This window comes from Mobula hypostoma, chromosome 8 (assembly GCF_963921235.1).
Source record: "Mobula hypostoma chromosome 8, sMobHyp1.1, whole genome shotgun sequence".
In the NCBI taxonomy this organism is placed as follows: Eukaryota; Metazoa; Chordata; class Chondrichthyes; order Myliobatiformes; family Myliobatidae; genus Mobula; species Mobula hypostoma.
Window position 1 is genome coordinate 88,248,636 of NC_086104.1, and position 21,150 is coordinate 88,269,785.

The window sequence follows — 21,150 nt, forward strand, 5'->3', positions numbered from 1 at the left end:
CATCCACCTGCATCGCTGTCAGCTTCTCCCCCAGCAGAGCAGGGCGGATGGTGTTGAATGCACTGGAGAAGTCAAAAAACATGGCCCTCACAGTGCTCGCTGGCTTGTCCAGGTGGGCGTAGACACAGTTCAGCAGGTAGACGATGGCATCCTCAACGACTAGTTGGGGCTGGTAGGCGAACTGGAGGGGATCTAAGTGTGGCCTGACCATAGGCTGGAGCAGCTCCAGAACAAGTCTCTCCAGGGTCTTCATGATGTGGAAGGTCAATGCCACCGGTCTGTAGTCATTGAGGCCGCTGGGGCGTGGCGTCTTCGGCACAGGGACGAGGCAGGACTTCTTCCACAGTACAGGAGCCCTCCGGAGCCTCAGGCTCAGGTTGAATACATGGCGTACTCCACATAGCCGAGGGGCACAGGCTTTGAGCACCCTGGTACTGACACCATCCGGTCCTGCAGCCTTGCTTGGGTTGAGACGTTTCAGCTGTCTTCTCACCTGTTCAGCCGTGAAGCCCACCGTGGTGGTTTCGTGTGGGGGAGGGGAATAGTCATGAGAGCAGGGTGGGGGACTGTGAGGAGGCGTAGGAGGGGAGAGTGGAATATGTGTTGGTTGGGGGCCGACAACTGATGGCTCATGTGGGGGATGGGCAGGGGTCACAATGTCAATTCTGTTAAAGAACAGGTTAAGTTCGTTGGCCCTGTCCACACTGCCTTCAGCTCCTCTGTTGCTAGTTTGCCGAAACCCAGTGATGGTCCTCATTCCCCTCCAGACCTCTCACATGTTGTTCAGCTGGAGTTTCCATTTCCAGGACATTCTTTTTTTGTCCAGAAAGCCACTTGGATGGAAAGGTAATACAGTAGATTCTGGTTAATAGGGTCACATCATTACATTTTGGCCCAATTAAGTGGCTGCCCCAATTAGCCAACGTTTAATGGAAATAATTAAAAATGTATTAAAAAAAGATAAATTACCATTTAATTGAGTAACAAATTATGAATTTTAAATGAAATAAAGAACAAACGAGAACACTACCAATACTACCACAGCATTATGAAAATGTGTATTAGTTCCTAATAGTTATTGACGGAGAAATTCATCCAGTGTACACTGCCGTGTTCTTTTAATTGACTGCAAATGAACAAAATCAACGTAGACTCCCAGTGCAGATAATGGACTGCCTTCATACAATGCTTTAAATCCTCCAAATCTTCATTATCATTGTAACATTCAAAATGACTGTTAATACCTTCAAATTCTTTGTGTTTCTAACTTGTTGCTGTAGTGAAATTGTTTCATTTTCACTCGGACATTTCTGGCATTGAATTGCATTGAATTGACTTCATTTCTTATATCCTTCACATACATGAGGAGTAAAAATCTTTACGTTACGTCTCTGCCCAAATGTGCAATGTGCAATCAAAATAATTTATAATAATTTGTAATAAATAGAGCAGTCAATGTAATAAAGAAATACATTCAAATCAGCGTGACTTAATCATTCTGATGGGCTAGTGGAAGAAGCTGTCCTGGAGACTGTTGGTCCTGGCTTTTATGCTGTGGTACCGTTTCCTGGATGGTAGCAGCTGGAATAAATTGTGGTTGGGGTGACTCGGGTCCCCAGTGACCCTTCGGGCCATTTTCTCACACCCGTTTTTGTAAATGTCCTGAATCATGGAAAGTTCACAACTACAGATGCACTGGGTTGTCCACACCACTCTCTATAGAATCTTGCAGTTAAGAGAGGTACAGTTCTCACACCAGGCAGTGATGCAGCCAATCAGGATGCTCCCAATTGTGCACCTGTAGAAAGTTATTTGTAGTTGGGGGCCCATACCAAACTTCATCAATTGTCTGAGGTGAAAGAGGTGCTGTTGTGCCTTTTTCATCACACAGCTGGTGTGTACAGACCACGTGAGATCCTCAGTGATGTGGATGCTGAGGAACTTGAGGCTGTTTACCCTCTCAGTCCCAGATCCATTGATGTCAATAGGGGTTAGCCTGTCTCCATTCCTCCTGTAATCCACAACCAGCTCCTTTGTTTTTGTGACATTGAGGGAAAGGTTGTTTTCTTGACACCACTGTCAGAGAGTTGACTTCTTCCCTGTAGGCCACTTCATTATTGTTTGAGATTAGGCCAATCAATGTAGTGTCGTCTGCGAATTTAATGAGCAGATTAGAGCTGTGGGTGGGGACACAGTCATGGGTATACAGGGAGTAAAGGAGGGGACTTAGTACACAGCCCTATGTTGAGAGTCAGAGGGTTGGGGGTGAGGGAGCCCACTCTTACCATAAGCCGGCAATCTGACAGGAAGCCCAGGGTGCAGCTGCACAAGGCAGGGTCAAGGTCAAGGTCTCTGAGCTTCCTGTATCTCCAATGCTTGAAACTACAGTGAGCAAAACAGTTCTGAATTGTCTTATCGCTTATTTCTCACCAACTGTCAGTGACAAAAGTCACTGCTTTTTGAACACAAACACGCACTACTGAAGCTACTTAAAAACTGTTCACTCTAAGCATGATGTAGTGTCTAACAGCACAAGACTGGTGCTACTTAGAAACTGTTGGCAACAGTCTCCTGTCCCAATTAAGTGGCATAGTCTGCCAAATAAACAAAGGGAATCCTGGCTATTTTCTGCCCTGATTAACCAACGGTCCAAGTAACTGGAATCCACTGTATATTCCTTAAATTTTGCACATTCTCAACCATCATTTATTTCCCCTTTCTGCTTACAAAGTGAAAATGCTGGTTTGATGAAGGTGGACCTACAGAAGAGTTAGGAAGTTTGAAGATGCTGATGGATGAATGATGAAACAGATCCAAAGTCAGTGAGTATATGAACTGGAAGGAACACTGGAGGAGATTGTATATTCATGCAATGTCCTTTGAGGTGGTGGAAGTTGAACTTTTGGAGGAGAAACGTTTGAAGAATCAATGGAATTATGCTATCCATTACTTCCAGTTGTATCACTGGATCATCAACATTTCACTGCAGTCTAACAAATGGTGTGAGTGACTGTCTTGGATGCTTATTTTGTAATCGTAAGAATCTACTGGCCATTGGTCATATAGAACACTGCAAGTCCGGCTCACTGGTTCATCGGTGAGACCGATGGAGGGGGAGCTGCATGGCCGTGGTTGTAGTGTGGACCAGATCCTCGAGCCCCAGTTGCATCTGCCAAGGGAGGAGACGGCCGAGGCAGAGTGGCGCTGCGTCCATGCTGGGTTGGGGGCTGGCCCCTGCCATCAGTGCTGCCCTCTAGTGTTCACTTGGTGGAAGACCAGCTAGACTGTGTTTGCCTGCGGGCTTTTTCTTGCTGATAACATTCCATGCATCTTCAACCTACACGACATGACACTCGGGCACATGGGCTAATTATTATTATTTTGTGTATGGTTACTGCTATTATAATTATATGTGCCTTGTGGACTGTTGGTACTGTGTTTTGCACCTTGGCACAGAGGAACGCTGCTTTGTTTGTAACGAGGATATTCATGTATGGTTGAAGACAATTAAACTTGAACTTGGACTTAATTTTTACGAGGATGTTAACTGAGCATCAGTCAAAAAACAGACCCTATAACAGTGTACCACTCTCAAAACAAGATTCTCTCTCAGATGTGAATATAATCCAGTAAACAGTTCTGGATATTTAACACCACGATAGAGCATAGAACAGTGCAGCACAGGACAGATCCTTCATCACACTGTCTGCACCAACTGTGTTGACAAATTAAACTAAATCAATGCAAAATCAGTTTGTACCATCTTTATTCACAAACGCTATTGTGCACTTCCTGCAGCACTCTGTGTAGTTTTGAAAAAGAGAACGTGAATAATGGAAAACACATTGCATTACTGTGAACAATTTATAAATATTTTAAACTCAGCTAAAATATTTTACGTTAGCCAGGGATAGTTAAAGGTGTAGAGTTTTACTTACTTGACTGAAAAATGAGACTAAAACATAGAGATCTAAATCATATCAAAGAATAAAGTTGCCTTTATAAACTAACTTACAAAGCAGTTTCCAACTAATTAAATATGTAACAAGGGTAGTCATTATTCTAAGGTCAGATAAGAGTCATCCAATTTGCACAGAACAATGCCCCAAAAACAGCGATGAAATGTATCTATTTAGGGCTTTTAGTACGAGAGATAAATTCAGTCAGAACACTGGATGAACTCGTTCCTTTTTGAATGCCCAGCCAAGAAGAAATCTGGGATCTTGGTTTAATGCCTCTTCTGGATAATACTGAACCAGATTGTTAATCTGGATTAGCTGTGCAATTTGTAAAGTCAGAGGCAAAAATCCTAACACTTAACCAAGACAATCATAACAAATGAAACAAAGCCTTGCTTATAAAACAAAGCATTAATCAAATGAAAGGAAAGGCTGACAGTTCAAGCTCGAATCATTAATAATATGAAGATAAACGTATGGAATTATGACATGAAGGTAAAAGCAAAATGTCAGTTTAACCATGAGGAAGTACTCTTGCCTCAGTCAAAAGATTAAACTTTCACGTTGCGCCCCTGAGACAAACGGAAACTACTGATCTCGTGTTAAGTGGGTGCTGCACTGACACACTGGAGCGAGATGAGAGATCTGCCTGTATGGATGAATGCTAGCATTTCTAAAGCAATGCTCAAAGGTGAGCACACAAGAAAGATTGCAGATGCTGGAAACCGGGAGCAAAATACTGGAGGAACTCAACAGGTCAGGCAGTATCTATGGAGGGAAATGAACCATATCAGGCCAAGATATTTTCTGATACTCAAAGGTGGGTTCCTCCTGAACAGCTCTCCTCCTAGTCAACACCACACAAACAAAAACTGGTGTCATCCTGGTAGGGTTTCACGCAAACTTCAAGCAGAATGGGGTGATGCTCTTTAGGACTCCTAAGGGATGCAAAAGGATACTATTGGAATGCAGGCTCTTTTTAAATACAGCCAAGGCACTAAAGTCACACAAAATTTATCAACATGAACATGGAAGTTAACTGAAAAGTAGTCATGGAGCAATAAATTGGTTTAACTGAGGACTTACGGTGCAATGATAGCTCTAGCCGGTCTCCCAGTGGATTGTGCCTGGGCAAGCCAGCTTTCTAATTGTGCGTTGAGCTGAGGTCCTAAAAACAGAGAGAGGAATATAAAATTTACTTCTTTTTTCCCCCAACACAGATTTTGATGTCACATTTCAGCATGGTAACAGGCCCTTCTGGCCCAGTGAGGCTTACCTCTCCAAACCACTTTGCTTCTATCTACTTGACCTACAGTATTGTGCAAGTCTTAGGCACGCATATGTGGGGTGCTTAAAACTTTTGCACAGGACTGTAGTCATTTTTGTATTGCATTGTACTGCTGCAAAAAAAAATCATGATGTATGTGAGTGATGATAAACCTGATTCTGATACGGGTCTCTATTGTGGACTGAGAGTGGGAAGGGGGCAGGGAGAGGGGAACATGGCTGGGAATAGGGGAAGGGAGGGGGGACGGAATTGTAAATCTGTAAGTGTTTGCAGGTCAAGGTGGGAAAGATGACAAGGGAGAAAACATTTTAAATCTAGACATTCCTGCACTGTAAATGACTGTCAGCCAGCCAGTAAACAATTGTAAATAATCTGGTGAAAGTTAGGATGCAGGCAGCAGAGTTTTGGTTTGTGCCTCTGAAAAAGCCCCTTGCAATCTAGTGTATTAAAGAGATACAGTATTTGAATGTCATCAGTTTGTGGGTTCTATTAAATGAAGCTAAAATTCCTAACACTGGACCACACACCCGTCCATTGACAGCCTGACCCTATTTCCTCATAAAAGCCATGATGTCAAGGAACAAAAAATGCTTTTATCTTTGCATTTAATCTGGTACATGGACAAGAGGATTGGAAGGGATTAAGATATTGTATTTCAAATAGTATATTGCATCAAGATTTTCAAGGAGCACAATGTTGCTTAAAAATATTTTGACAAATTTTATTCACCAAAGGGAACTGCACAACACGCATTGTTTTGTACAAGAAGTTTTAACATCAGTTTCATTAGTTTAAAATAGTAACTATATTTATGCCCTCTTGTTCCTGTTGACAGTTTTAAAATGCCAATCACACTGTAAAGATGATTGACAGAAAACAAGTGTAACAATGCACAAACATTTTGTGCATTTCCACAACACTTAAACAATAAACATTGATACTACATCAGGACAGTAAAAACAATGAATATTTCCCTAAAGGAGCGAATGGAATCAAATTTCTGAAAAATGCTTCACACGAATGTCAACTACAATACTTTAGGAGGTGATCAAAAACTTGATTTAAGAAACTCCTGAAGTACGAAGCACAGATACAGAATAGAAGTTAGAAAATTCTAGAATTTAAGATCTTGGCAGAGGTTGGATTGAAATCTTAGTTCACAAACTTGGAGAGCATAGGGATTTTTCTTTGGTCAAATGGATAATGACAGCTGACTTGAAGGACGGAGAAGCATTCATTAAAACTGGAAAGCCATGAAGAGAGATTGGGTTGTCAACAGTCTGTCAGATTGAGGGAGTAGCACAAGGGTCTCAGGGACAAGGCCTGCAAAGTCACAGCGAAAGGAAGGCAAAAGGTGTATATAACCATATAACAATTACAGCACGGAAACAGGCCATCTTGGCCCTTCTAGTCCGTGCCAAACGCTTACTCTCACCTAGTCCCACCGATCTGCTCTCAACCCATAACCCTCCATTCCTTTCCTGTCCATATACCTATCCAATTTTTCTTTAAATGACAATATCGAACCTGTCTCTACCACTTCTACTGGAAGCTCGTTCCACACAGAAAAGAGGAATTCAGAACCAGGGCAGGGGGAAACCCTTCGAGTAAGCTTGGCCTGGTGAGTCTTGGAGAAGGAAAGACAACAGATCAGACTGTCAATCTTAGAGATAGATATTCATGAACTTCACATAACTGCTAGTGAGGATGGAAGGAAAAGAGAGAGGCTTACAGATATAACAGAATTGCCATTATAATGCAGGAAAATCCTGGAACAGTGAGCAGCATTAGAGTACGTTATTCTGATATGAATAAGAGGAGACAGTGCAGAGTTACAGTCAGAAGAATATGGCTGAGATAGATAGGGTGGGATGGAAACAGATCACTGATTGTCTTCCACAGTTTGGAACCCTTCTGAATGTGCAGTAACTTTACAAATGAAGGGCAGAGTATCGAAGGATGGCCTGTTGTACAGACCATCCAGGTGATACGCAGCATAAAGTCCATAAGCAATAAAGAAATGTATATTGGCCTAGAAATATGAAACACTGCCCAGGACTACCAATGGACCAATCACAGACTCAGCAGAAGTATAAAGTGGGTGCAGAAATTGGGAGGGTAAGGGCAAAGGATGAGGGAGGAAAACAACCTCATTAATGTCCCATTGCAGATCCGAGATCTTGATATCTCCGGGAACTTGCATGACAATTTTCAGGAAAGACAGTGCACACGCTGAATCTACACAGTCCAGTGCTTAGGTAATTGGAACCACCTAAAAAATGGACTGCCATCCCTCAAAAATATTACAGGATTAAAGAGCTCAGCATTTCCAGCTCATTCCATCCATCAAAATCTACAGTGCTTCACTCTTATTCATTTCCTGTGGTTTAAAGGCTTTTCCTTCTACCCAAGCATCATTCTAGCCATAGCCACTTAATGTTCAACTCATCCAAAAGCCATGTGCATTCATTTTCCTTAAGCCATGCCCTGTGAGAGCAGGTTATTCTATTCTTCAATTCTTTTTACAAAAAATTAGATCAGTATCTTTTATCCTTACTTGAAGAAAAAATTCTTCACATTAAATACTTGTAAAATAAAATTTTTAATTCTCCACCTTAAAGGCTTTCTCAGAGGGAAGGAGGAAGGGGGAAAACAAATCCCTCACTGAATCTGAAACAGAGCTCAGGAGTAATCTTCTCAATTTCATTAAATACTGTAAAGATCTTCTTACGCTTCAAGGTTAAGAGTGAGGAAACCCAACTGCCAGAAGTAAAATGGTTGGGTCAAGAGTAAGTGAGGTGACTCAATACTCCCACATGCTTGTTGTCGAATCACTTTTTAATTAAAAAGCTCGCTTATGCAATTAGTTCGCAAAAGAGAACCTAGTGAAAATGGCTGATGATGGCAGACAGACTGCTGCTGCAACGCACTGCACAGCTTCCTAAATTGTAATTTTGGATTTGTCCAGTCTATCACAGATCATTTCTACCATTCAACACAACTTGACTTTCCAAACAATTGTGTATACACTTGGGTTCTGAGCTATTAGCCTTTTAGGGCAGGGTTAAGAAGATAAGAAATAGATGCAGGAGTTTAGGCCATTTGGCTCCTTGAGCTTGCTCCATCAATCAATCTTCTACTTCAAACACTACTTCTAATGAGACCACCATATTGTCCAATTCCTTTAATGAGCTATCATATCCAGATATCTATCAACCCCTGGGTTTAATGACCCTCCACAGCCCTCGAGGGTAGAGAATTCCAAAGATTCATTATTACCTTCATGAAGAAATTTCTTTTCAATTCAGTCCTAAATGGTGTACACCTCATTTTAAGTAACTTAGCTAATTTACCAGAAGTCCCAAGTAAAACCAGAGTCTCAAACTGCCATAGGTCAATTTTGATCCAGTATTTATTTCTGAGTTGATGCAACAGCAGTGAGAATAACCCTTCCAAAAATTTCTGGCCCACTAAGAGGATGTAAAAATACAAGTACGGATAAAATCTTGGCGTTAAATACAGGACTCAGAAGGGATGCATTTTGGAATCTCATGTTTTAAAATAACGACGAGGAGCAATGCAATATAGCAGCTGGTTGGCAGAAGTGAGCAACTTTAAAAAGAAAGCCACCTGCCATTTTCCTCTTACAGGATGAGATGATCAGAGGTGGTTTGACAGCAGTGGTATAAAACAACTTGGAAAAATCCACTAGACCATGAGTGAAGGATCACAAGAGCTTAAATCCTCTGTTCTCACTCCAGTAAGCTTCTACAATTACACCGAAGTGGCAAAAAGAGGAATTACTCAGCAGCCATAAAAACTTGCAGAGGGCTGCAGGCATTTCCAGAACGGTTCAGAAATCATTACAGGAATTAACTAACTGATTTTTATTCCCTCTCGCAATAAGAATCATCTTTTAGCTTGTGTATTCTACACATCATTGCCCTGCCAACACGACTGAAAACACCTTGCTTGCATGCATTTACATACAGAGTTGACATGTTATCAATAATATAACATTTTACAATATAATATCTGCCTTTAATTTTCACAAAATTCCAAAGTGGCATTCACCATTTTCCCACAACCTCACTAGGAAGATCAAAAACCTCAGTAAAAATGAGATGATAACACGTTTAATGTTGACACGCCCAATTTTGGTAACACTTCTCAGAGGTAAAACCACACACCAATCTGGTTTTGACAACAGAACGCAAGCAAAATGAATTCTCCAGCAAAGAGAATTTTATTTTTTTATTTTTCTTTTGGCAATGACTCTGCAAAGGCTTAATAATTTATCAAGCAGAACCAGGCAATGCATTGTGATTAATTCTTTCAAATCTGAAAAGCAGCTGCTGACCTGGCACTAAGTCATGACAATACCAGTACCTCCTGACCACTCTTAAGTTCCACACCCAAATGGTTGCAACCCATAACAGCACTCATCATACCTGACCAAAGTGATTCTATCACCCAACACCCATGCAGAATCCCAAAAAATCCATTACAGCCCACCTCCCAAAGCTTATTCATTAAAGCGAAGGGGGTTATATTTTGGGAATAGGATGCTCCCTCTTTTCATTTCAGCAGCTAACCATTTATGTCAATTATTCTCAGATCAGCAAAAATAAATCATGACACAGAACATGACTCTTGTCTCCTCAAACATTTCCACCTACCCCCCCCCCAACCCCCACCAGCTACTAGGCTTCTTTGAGAAAGTTTCTGACAACTTAAGACTAGTTCTGTGTGTGTATCCCAAACACAAATGACCTTTCTCTAAGCCTATTCCACACTGGACCTTTGTAGGCAAAGACCATTGTACTGAGTTGGATAAGATGCCATTAACTAATATTCCAACTCACTGCTCAACAGTATTTCCCCCCTGCTCTCATTATTACCTGTATCACACTTCCTCTAGCACTAGCTTTCCCAATCAGAACCTTATTTCTTTGATGATAGCATCTATTTAACACACTTTCACACCCAATATTGAAGTAATGGCATTGCCTATCAGTCTGAACGATATGTTCCCAGCTCCTCCACTGCCATGTCAATGCAGTTTCCCAATTCACTCAAATTTTCCTCTGATATTCCCATTGTTCTGTTCTCCAGATCATTCCTCTCCTAATATACTCTATACCATATTTCTCTTGTTTAATGTAGAGGCCAAGTCATTGGGTATATTTAAAGCGGAGGTTGATAGGTTCTTGATTAGTCAAGGTGTCAAAAGTTACGGGGAGAAGGCAGGAGAATGGGATTGAGAAGGATAATGAATCAGCGATGATGGAATGGCAGAGCAGACTCAATGGGCTTATGCTCTTGACTGTTCCATGCTAACATTAACTCCAGTCACACCTACAAACTCCCGAAATCTTGCTTTAAATTACTGACTCTAGTTAAGCCTTGCCACCCGTTTGAAGGCTGCAAACCTAAATTCTCTTTCAGGAGCTTGAAGATCAAGTCCACTACTGACGGAAGGCTGCACTCTCACACACGGACTGCTTTTTGAATGATCATCCATCTGCTCATTCAGATATACAGGAAAGCACCATGGCGCAACTTCGAAGAACAGAGGGAAAGTTACTTCCTGCAATAATTATGCCTCCAGCAACATTAAATAAACACAAATGTGGTCATTTTTGCATTGCTCTCTGTGGCAGGTTGTTATGCAAAAACAGCTTTCTGTGCTTCCTTCCATATAAAAGTGGCTACACCACAACAGTAACTGATTGGTTAAACATCCTGAGAGTGTAAAAGGTGCTTTAGGAATTCACATGCTCCCCCCAACCATAACTGTCATTTCCACAACAGTTTGCACACAAGCTTTCTCAGTCACTTCCATGTCCCAAGTCTTTCTATAATACTTCACTTTTTCTTTCACCCACATATATCTTCTCATTCCAGAAAGCCACCTATACACATATCCTGCCACTCCCAGTAAAGCATTCCTCTTTCGCTCAGCACCCATCCATACAATTCTACCATCACAAGCAGAAAAATCCTCATCTATACCTTCATCTGTCCATATACTTCTAATTACCTAACAGAGTAACCAACTTCCACTCTGCCCTGTCAGCCTTGCCCTTTCCAATAACCCAAGCATAACCAACTGTGCACAACTATTAACCCACCCGTAATTGTGCCCCTTACTCTTTTAACTATTAACTTATAAATATTGCTAATCTGACACTAGTAACTCACCCATATCCCATCATCTTACCTAAGTAATTTATCTACAAACTTCATGTAACATCACTAACTAACCCAGATCTTTTCAGTAACTCACTGTAGCTGTCAAGCTCAGTAATGATGTGCTCACAACCCTGTCTCCCCTCTAGTAATCTATTCATATACCCGGAGAATTACTCCAACCTCAGACTATGGTAATCCAGGTTTAGCCTACCATAACTCAAAATAAGCATTACAACAGATCTACCACCACCTCAATAACCCATACTCATACATTTACCCTATCGTCATTCAGCTCATCCATCAATAAACCCTCTGTTTTTCCTACTGTAACTACCACATTTCAATTATGCCATCCTAATAACACATCCATTCACCTTTAACTCCCACCCATGCCCCTATCATGTTACCACTGTAGCTCACCCGTCCTCCTACTGATAACCACATTAAAGGTTATCATACCTCTACCCTGTTTGGCCAATAACCCACCTGTATTCCTCCCTCTTCAGTACAATAACCCAATATACCCCGAGCGTGTCATTCCAGAAACCCATCCATCCCATAAGACCACAAGATATAGGAGCAGAATTAGACCGTTTGGCTCATCCAGTCTGCTCTGCCATTTCATCATGGCTGATCCAATTTTTCTCTCAGCCCTAAACTCCTGACTTCTCCCCATATCCCTTCGTGTTCCCACCATCGGAAACATCATCTCCTCATCCACTGCATCAAGACCTTTCACCATTCAATAAGTTTCAATTAGGTCACCCCTCAATCTTCTGAATTCTAGTGAATACAGGTCCAGAGCCATCAAACACTCTTCATATGACAAGCCAGTCAATCCTGGAATCATTTTCCTGAGCTTCCCTTGAATTCTCTCCAGTTTCAGCACATCCTTTCTAAGACTAGGGCCCTAAAACTGCTCACAATACTCCATGAGGTCTCAAAGTGCTTTATAAAGTCTCAAATTATACATCCTTGCTTTTATATTCTAGTGCTCTTGAAATCAATGCTAACATTGCTTTTGCCTTCCTCACTACAAACTCAATCTGCAAATTAACCTTTAGAGAATCCTGCACAAGGACTCCCAAGTCCCTTTGCACCTCAGTTTTTTGTATGTTCTCTCCATTTAGAAAATAGTCATCCCTTTCATTTCTTCTACCAAAATGCATGACTATATACTTCCTGACTCTGTACTCCATCTGCCCATTCTCCTAATCTGTTCATGTCCTTCTGTAGCCTCTCTACTTCCTCAAAAACTACCTGCCCCTCCACCTATCTTCATATTGTCTGCAAACTTAGCAACAAAGCCATAAATTCAATCATCCAGATCACTGACATACAATGTAAAAAGAATCGGTCCCAACACAGACCCCGGTGGAACACCACAAGTCACCAGCAACCAGCCAGAAAAGGCTCCCTTTATTCCCACCCTTTGCTTCCTGCCAATCAGCCACTGCTTTACCCATGCTGGAATCTCTCCTGTACTACCATGGGCTCATAACTTGTTAAGCAACCTCATGTGTGGCACTTTGTCAAAGGCCTTCTGAAAATCCAAGTACATAACATCAACCAATTCTCCTTTGTCTATCCTGCTTGTTATTTCTTCAAAGAATTCTAACAGATTTGTCAGGCAAGATTTTCCCTTGAGGAAACCATGTTGACAATAACTGATTTTATCATGTGCCTCCATGCACCCTGAGACCTCATCCTAATAATCAACTCCAACATCTTCCAAACCACTGGGGTCAAACTAACTGGCTTACAGATTCCTTTTCTCTGCCTCTCTTGAAGAGTGGAGCAACATTTTCAATGTTCCGGTCTTCCAGAGCCATTCCAGAATCTAGTGATTTTTTAAAGATCTATAGCCACCTCTTTCAGAACCCTGAGATGTACACCATCTGGCCCAGGAGACACCTACCTTCAGACCTTTCAGTTTCCCAAGAACTTTCTCTCTAGTTATGGTGACACACTTCATGACCCCTGACACCTGGAACTTCTACCATTCTGCTAGTGCCTTTCACTCCCCTGTCATTCCAGTGGCCTACCAGTAGAATTATTGTGTTACCCAAGAGTAGCGGGCCAAAAGTACATGACAAGATGCATTAGACCAAAAACAATAGAGCTTTGTGCAACACCAAGAAACTAACTTGGCAGAAAGCTTAGATGAGTGTTGGAGAGAAATAAGGAAAGCAAAGAAAGGTTTCAAGAGATACTCATAATTAAAGTCAAAGAAATTACAAGAAACTTTGCTAAGCATGTATATAGCAAGCAAATAACTAAGGATAGAATAAAGCCTATTTAGCACCATGACAGCTATTTGATGAGCAGAGGCAGAGGTGTGGTAAGGTTTGGAATGAAAGCTTTGCAGTTCTCTTCACAAAAGGGGTTGATGCCAATGTTGTCATTAAGGAGAACATGAGACAGGATGTGAGCAAGTCTGAAGCAGTTCACACCTTCATAGTAGTGATGTCCTAAGACTCAGGTGATGTATATGCCACCCTATCCAAAGGAGAATGGGAGAAACTGTAGAAGCTCGGGCTGTAGTCTTTCAAGCCTCCCTGACTATAGGAACAGTGCCAGAGGATTCCTCTGGTTAGGGTGCTCAGAATGTGGGGTTAAAGTTTCATAATAAGGCTGAGCATTTTAAAAAAGGAAAATCTCCACCAGGTGGTGAATCTATGGAAATGTTTGCCCAAGAATGTCAGAGGTTATGTTGTTAAGCATATTCAAGGCAAAGATCAATAGATGTTTTGGATATTAAAGAAATGTGATTACTGCAGGAAAGTGGTGCAGATATATAAGAGTCATGATTTTATTAAATGGAAGTGCAGGCGCATGGGACCAAATGGACTCCTGCTTTTGCTTATTATGTTCTTTTGATTAGAGGACTGCTGAAGTTATGACATTGTTTTAAAATAAACCAAGTAATTACAGATCAATTAGTTTGGGCAACTTCAATAATGGACAGTAATCAATCCTAAGGGACAGTAAAAACCTTTGTACAGATTAGAAAGACACACAATAACCAGGGACAGTAGGCATGGATTTGATTAGAGACCATCCCTGACAGACCACACTGAATTTTTTTTGAGGAAGCAGTAAGGAGAGCCAACGAGGGCAGAGCAGTTGATGGGACTGCTGTGGACTTTGACAAATTCTCACATAATAGCATTGTCAAAAAAAAAAACAAGCACATGGGATTGAATAGGGAGTGGCAAACTGGATCTGCAGCGCAAAGTACATGATTGATGATAATTTTTATGACAGGAAAGCTGTTCCCAATGGGTTTCCATGCGCTCATGCGCAACCCCTTATTTTCTGTTGTATTACATTGATTTACACCCAAATATGGCTTGCATGATTAAATAAAGTTTGCACCATGACGCAGAAGTTAGCTCTGTGGTTCATAGCAAGCATTAAACTGCAGGAAGATATTTATGGCCTCAGCCACTGGACAGAACTTGACAAATGTAATTGAATCCACAGAAGTGTGAAGTGTGAATCCCCTTGGGAAGATGCTGGCAAATGATTCAAAATTGGTGTTTATTTATCACATATACATTGAAACATGCAGTGAAATGCGTCGTTTGTGTTAATAACCAACACACTCGAGGGTGTGCTGAGGGCAGCCCGCAAATGCCGGCACACATTCCAGTGCCAACAATGTACAATAAATGGGAAAGAACAGAACCACACAAAAGGAACAATGAGATGTTGCAGTTTATGTCCATGGAATTCTGAAAGGTAGTAGGATCAATAAATGAATAAAAAGGCATGAGTGCTTTTCTTTATTAGTTGAGACAGAGTGGAGGGGCTATGCAAGATCTGTGTACTAAACTGCTGGAGACTACAGCTTTGGTATTGTATACCCTTCTGATCACAACATTACATTAAAGACATGATCATATTCCATAGGATGCAGAGGAGATTTACGAGGATATTGCCAAGATTGGAAAATTGAAGCTATATGGCAAGATCTGAAAAGCTGAGTTTAAACGCAAACAACAGGATGCTGCTTGGCCTGCTGCGTTCACCAGCAACTTTGATGTATGTTGTCTGAAAAGCTGAGGTTGTTTTTGTTGGGGTAGGAGGCTAAGAGATACAACAGAGGTGCACGAAGTCAGAAGGGGGCTGGACAGAGTAAACAGGAAGGACACATTGCCCTCAATAGATTTAACGTTCATTGGTAGAGGATTAAATTTGAAAGGAGGAAAGATTTTGACCAGTACTTTGACATGTACTTGACAAGACAAGGATTACAGGCATTAATGTTGGGAGATGAGTAGTTTGAGTATTTTTTTTCTGCGAGGCAAGGCAAGTCTGAATGGCCTCTTTGTGGCAAATTTTCTGAGATTCAGACACTGCACCTGATCAGTCACCCAATCACACCTCTAAGTCTTCCATCTTCCCAACCCATTTAGCCTACATACCAGTCTATTTCCCTAATCTATCCTATTACCCAATAACAAAGAATGGCTCCTAATCTGTGACACAATGCCGATTAACGTCCATGCCTATCTAGACCCTCACCAGGTCATATGGTCTGCCACCCCTGTAACCCACCAACATCGTATTTACACCCATAATATCCAATCACATCCCTACCCTGCCAAAGAATAACTGACCCACAGGTCTACCCTATTTTGCCATAACCCATTCATCCCCTTAACCTGTCATCCAACGACTCATCCTCATGCTTATCCCACCACCCAACAACTCATCTGCATGTCTACCCCACTGCCCAACAGCTCACCAATGTCTGCCCTGCCATCCAATAACTCATCCAGCTGTCTATCCTTCCATCCAATAAGCAATCCAACTGTCTACCCTGTCATCCAGTAAGCCAATCAGCTGTCTACCCTGCCATCCAATAAGTAATTCAGCTGTCTACTCGGCCGGCCAATAAGCAACTCAGCTGTCTAACCTGCCACACAATAAACCAATCAGCTGTGTACTCTGCCATCCAATAACTCCTCCAGTTGTCTACCCTGCCATCCAATAACTCCTCCAGTTGTCTACCCTGCCATCCAATAACTCATCCAGTTGTCTACCCTGCCATCCAATAACTCATCCAGTAGTCTACCCTGCCATCCAATAAGCAATCCAACTGTCCAACCTGCCATCCAATAAGCCAATCAGCTGTCTACCCTGCCATCCAATAAGCAATCCAGAAATCTATCTTGCCATCCAGCTGTCTACCCTGCATCCAATAACCCATTCAACTCTCTACCCTGCCATCCAGCATTCAGTAAGCCACTCAGCTGTCTACCCTTCCATCCAATTAGCCTTCCAACTGTCTACCCTGCGATCCAGCTGTCTACCATGCCATCTAATAACTCATTCAGCTATCTACCCTACCATCCAATAACGCATTCAGCTGTCTCCTCTGTCATCCAAAAATCCACCTATGGTCCTTCCTAATCATTAAATTCCCACCCTTGTCCCAACTCTGTTACCTCAGTAGCCTCCTATCCCAATGAGGGTCCCATCTCTGTGCCCTGTCACCCAGCCGTGCCCCTAGGCGGCTCTCTCTGCCCGCCCCTGGCCGGTCCTACCTGACGCCGTGTACCAGCTCCCGGCGTGACTGGCCTCTCGGCAGATGGCTCGGCTGGACATTTTAGAGCCGGAGCTTCCTATGATGGGATCGCGGCGGATCTGCGGGGACGGAGGGCCACAGCCTGGACCCGGCGGCTCCTGAGGGCTGCTGACACTGACTCAGAGAGGCGGCCGGTCACCGGCTCTGGCCGGCCAGCGAGAGCCCGAGAACAAAGCAGCAGCTGAGCCGAGCCGAGGGTCCCTCGGGAATCCGAGCGCCGGCGCAGCGTGGGTGCGTCACCGCGTCCAACGTCTGGGAGCGCGCAGGCGCGTCAACGTCATCGCGCAAATTGCATCCTGGAAGGGCGAACTCTTACTAGCTCTTCCTTCAGTTAGTCCTGACGAAGGGTCTCGGCCCGAAACATCGACTGTACCTCTTCCTAGAGATGCTGCCTGGCCTGCTGTGTTCACCAGCAACTTTGATGTGTGTTGCTTGAATTTCCAGCATCTGCAGAATTCCTCGTGTCCACCAGTGTCTTACGTGTTTGTCCGTATATTGTTTGAAAATGTGAGCCATTGTCGAGTTGCCAATAAGTTGCTACTAGGAGTTTTTCAAAATACAGAAAGGTGCATCACTATAGAGTTGTAATGGTGCTTAAAAATGTTACCATCCCACAGTCCAAAGCCAGACCACTTAGAATTGGTCATTGTAAATTGTCCTGTGATTAGGCTAGTGATAAATCAGTGGTTTGCTGAGCGGTTGGCTCCTTGGGCTAGAAGGATGTGTTCTGTGCTGTATCTCTAAAAATAAATGAATTATAATAAAAGCTAATGAATGCATTGACCAAACGATACTAAAATGTGTGAGCAACTTTTTACGGTTTACTCTTTTGTGTAACACACACAAAATGCTGCAGGAACTCAGCAGGCCAGGCAGCATCTATAGAAAAGAGCACAGTCGACGTTTCAGGCTGAAACCCTTCGGCAGGAACACTTCCCCCACTGCATGCTACGCGCCACGCTTTCTGCCATGAGGAGGTACCTGGTGTCTATCCCAGTCACTTTCACAACTCCAGGCTCCCACCGCGTTCTACTCTTTTGATTGTTTCTTTTATTGTGAGTTAAGTTTCATTAGTGTAGCTAGATCCCAATGGTAGCTTATTACTGGGATTGGTGCTGGGATGTAACACAAAATGCTGGAGTAATGTAGCCAGACTGGCGGCATCCATGCAGAGGAATAAAGAGTCAGTGTTTCGGGCCGAGGCCCTTCATCAGGACCTGATAATTATGAAAGGCAGCCCAAGGGCCCGATTGTACTGTAACTAGATCGTTCAATGATATGGAGATGACTGAGTTTGTAGGACACTAGAAGCCTGCAATGGGAAATAAGTGGATGAGAAATAGGCAGATGTGGGTAAATATTATTCTTTGAAAGGAGCAAGATGACAAAATGCTGCAGTACAAAGTGACATTGTGACATGAAACTGAAAATTAGTATGAATGGAAAGCAAGTAATTAGAAAGGCCATGGAATGGATATGGAGTATAAAAGTTGTGAGGACTGCATACAGCTTTGGTCTTGGTGTGCAGTGACCGTCTGTGAGGTTAATGCCTGGGATGAAGGGGTTGATGTATGAAGAAGGGTTGATCCCATACTCACTAGAATTCAGTAGAATAAGAGGGGATTTTGCTGAGAAAAATAATATTCTGAAAGGTGGATGCAGGGAAGATGTAATTTTTGTGAGGGTTAGAACTAGGAGAAATAGTTTTAGAATAAGTGTCACCGACTTTCCAAAGAAGGCAGCAGTACATCGACATTTTTAGAAGTTTGTGCAGATTTGGTATGTTTGGCACAGATTCGGCACGTCATCTAAAACCTTGACAAACGTCTAGAGATGCACAGTCAGTGCCCTGACTGGTTGCATGGCGGCCTGGTTTGGAAACACCAACGGCCAAAAATGGGAAAGCCTTCACAAAGTAGCAGATGCAGTCCAGTCCGTCACAGGAAAAACCCACCACACCATCGAGTGCATCAACAAGGAGCGCTGCCGGAAGAAAGCAGCGCCCCACCTTCCGGGCTGTGCTCCCTTCTGGCTGCTGCCTTTGGGAAGGAAATCGAGGAGCCCTTGGTCCTATACCACACCATACTCAGGAATTACCCTTCAGCTATCAGGCTCCGGAACCAGTGCCGATAACTTCACACAACACTGAACTGATACCTCAACCTACGCTCTCTCTCACTTTCAAGGACTCTACATGCTCTCAATATTATTTATTTACTTATTTCTTTATTATTATTTTGTTTGTTTTTTTGTATTTGCACAGTTTGTCTTTTGCGCATCGACTGTCAGTCTTTGTGTGTAGTTTTCCATTGATTCTATTGTATTTCTTTGTTCTACTGTGAATGCCTGCAAGAATATGAATCGCAGGATGGTATGTGGTGACATATATGTAGCTTGAACTTTAAAGTAAGCAGGATATTCTTTATCAGAGGGTGATGGATCTCTGAAATTTTCTACTCTGGAAAACCGGAGACAGTCATATTCAAGGTAGACATTAACAGATATTGAGACTACGGGAGAGTCAGAAGGTGAAAGTTGAGCGTGGGGAAGTGTTGCTGAGTCTGCTCCTGTTTCTTTTCCCGATGTCGCTGTTGGGTTATGTTCAGACCCATTAGTATCATGACCAGTAACTTCTACCATTTATCATCCACACTTCGTCAGAGATCTTCGTCTTTGCTGATGGCCTGGAGTACGGCCTTCTCCCAGTTTATGGAAAACAATGGCAGCCATTATTAAACATAATGTACAATCTCCATGACGGCCTTTACTTCAGAGGTATCATCAGTTTTAAAGTTTACTCCGTCTCCCAATGTTCGCTGATACACATCAGGATTTGCATTGGGTTTTTTTTTGACATTCTTCCGCTGGCTTTGGCCCTCTCCCTGCAATCTCCCTCACTAAATCGCTGAGATGTACACACTCACCTCGCTCTCACCTTTGGTTTTAAATGTTTCACCTATTTCTCATTTCTCCTGTAAAGTAGTTCCTTAGCCTTGCCTCTTTCACCAAGCTACTATCCATCTGGCACACACTGCTCTCTACGAATTACTTGGGAATCTTTACCCACGCTGATTGAGAATATATTTAGTGCTGTCTACTGATGCACTGAATGTGTTGACTTTGATTAGTGAGATTTATATTTACATTGAGCAAACAATTCTTGCTGCAAAATTCTCACAGCTAGTTTCTAATCAGATGCATTCAACACCTCATTCACTTCAGGCTTCTGAAGCAAAGAGCAACCTCTTAAGTGTCGTGCAACAAAGAAATAAATGGATGCCTCTTCCTGATCTCACCACAGTCACGGCCAGTACAGAAATAGAACATAGCTTCCAGTCACTGGAGCAGCTTTAACTGCTTGAACTTTGGTAGCTTATTCAAAATAGGCCTCAAAACACTTCCATGTTTCCTTGCAATGTAGTACATCATGTGGCCCATCGACCAATCCCATTCCCTCACTTATTTCCCCATTATGTCTCGGACCAATCCCATTCCCCCACTTATTTCCCAGGAAAGTCTCAGACCAATCCCATTCCCTCACTTATTTCCCAGGAAAGTCTCAGACCAATCCCATTCCCTCACTTATTTCCCCATCATGTCTCAGACCAATCCCATTCCCTCACTTATTTCCTTATCATATTTCAGACCAATCCCATTCCCTCACTTATTTCCCAGGAAAGTCTCAGACCAATCCCATTCCCTCACTTATTTCCCAGGAAAGTCTCAGACCAATCCCATTCCCTCACTTATTTCCCCATCATGTCTCAGACCAATCCCATTCCCTCACTTATTTCCTTATCATATTTCAGACCAATCCCATTCCCTCACTTATTTCCCAGGAAAGTCTCAGACCAATCCCATTCCCTCACTTATTTCCCAGGAAAGTCTCAGACCAATCCCATTCCCTCACTTATTTCCCCATCATGTCTCAGACCAATCCCATTCCCTCACTTATTTCCTTATCATATTTCAGACCAATCCCATTCCCTCACTTATTTCCCCATCATGTCTCAGACTAATCCCATTCCCTCACTTATTTCCCTTTGGCCTTCACTCTGATTCTTCCACCTCCCAAACACACAGGAGGAGATTTACAGTAGCCATGTAGCCCA

General features: G+C 42.6%; 2 protein-coding genes across 2 annotated transcripts in view; one reads left to right on the forward strand and one right to left on the reverse strand.

Annotated features, from left to right (window-relative positions):
- Positions 1-17,145, reverse strand: part of memo1 (mediator of cell motility 1) — an 80,659-nt gene extending 63,514 nt beyond the window's left edge. The window contains exons 1-2 of the mRNA XM_063056267.1: positions 16,998-17,145; positions 5,046-5,127 (exon numbers count right to left, since the gene is read on the reverse strand). Of these exons, the coding sequence (XP_062912337.1) occupies positions 5,046-5,127; positions 16,998-17,058 (143 nt within the window). The 5' untranslated portion in view covers positions 17,059-17,145. The remainder of the gene's footprint in view (positions 1-5,045; positions 5,128-16,997) is intronic.
- Positions 1-21,150, forward strand: part of bud23 (BUD23 rRNA methyltransferase and ribosome maturation factor) — a 94,564-nt gene that overhangs the window by 43,082 nt on the left and 30,332 nt on the right. The window lies entirely within an intron of this gene.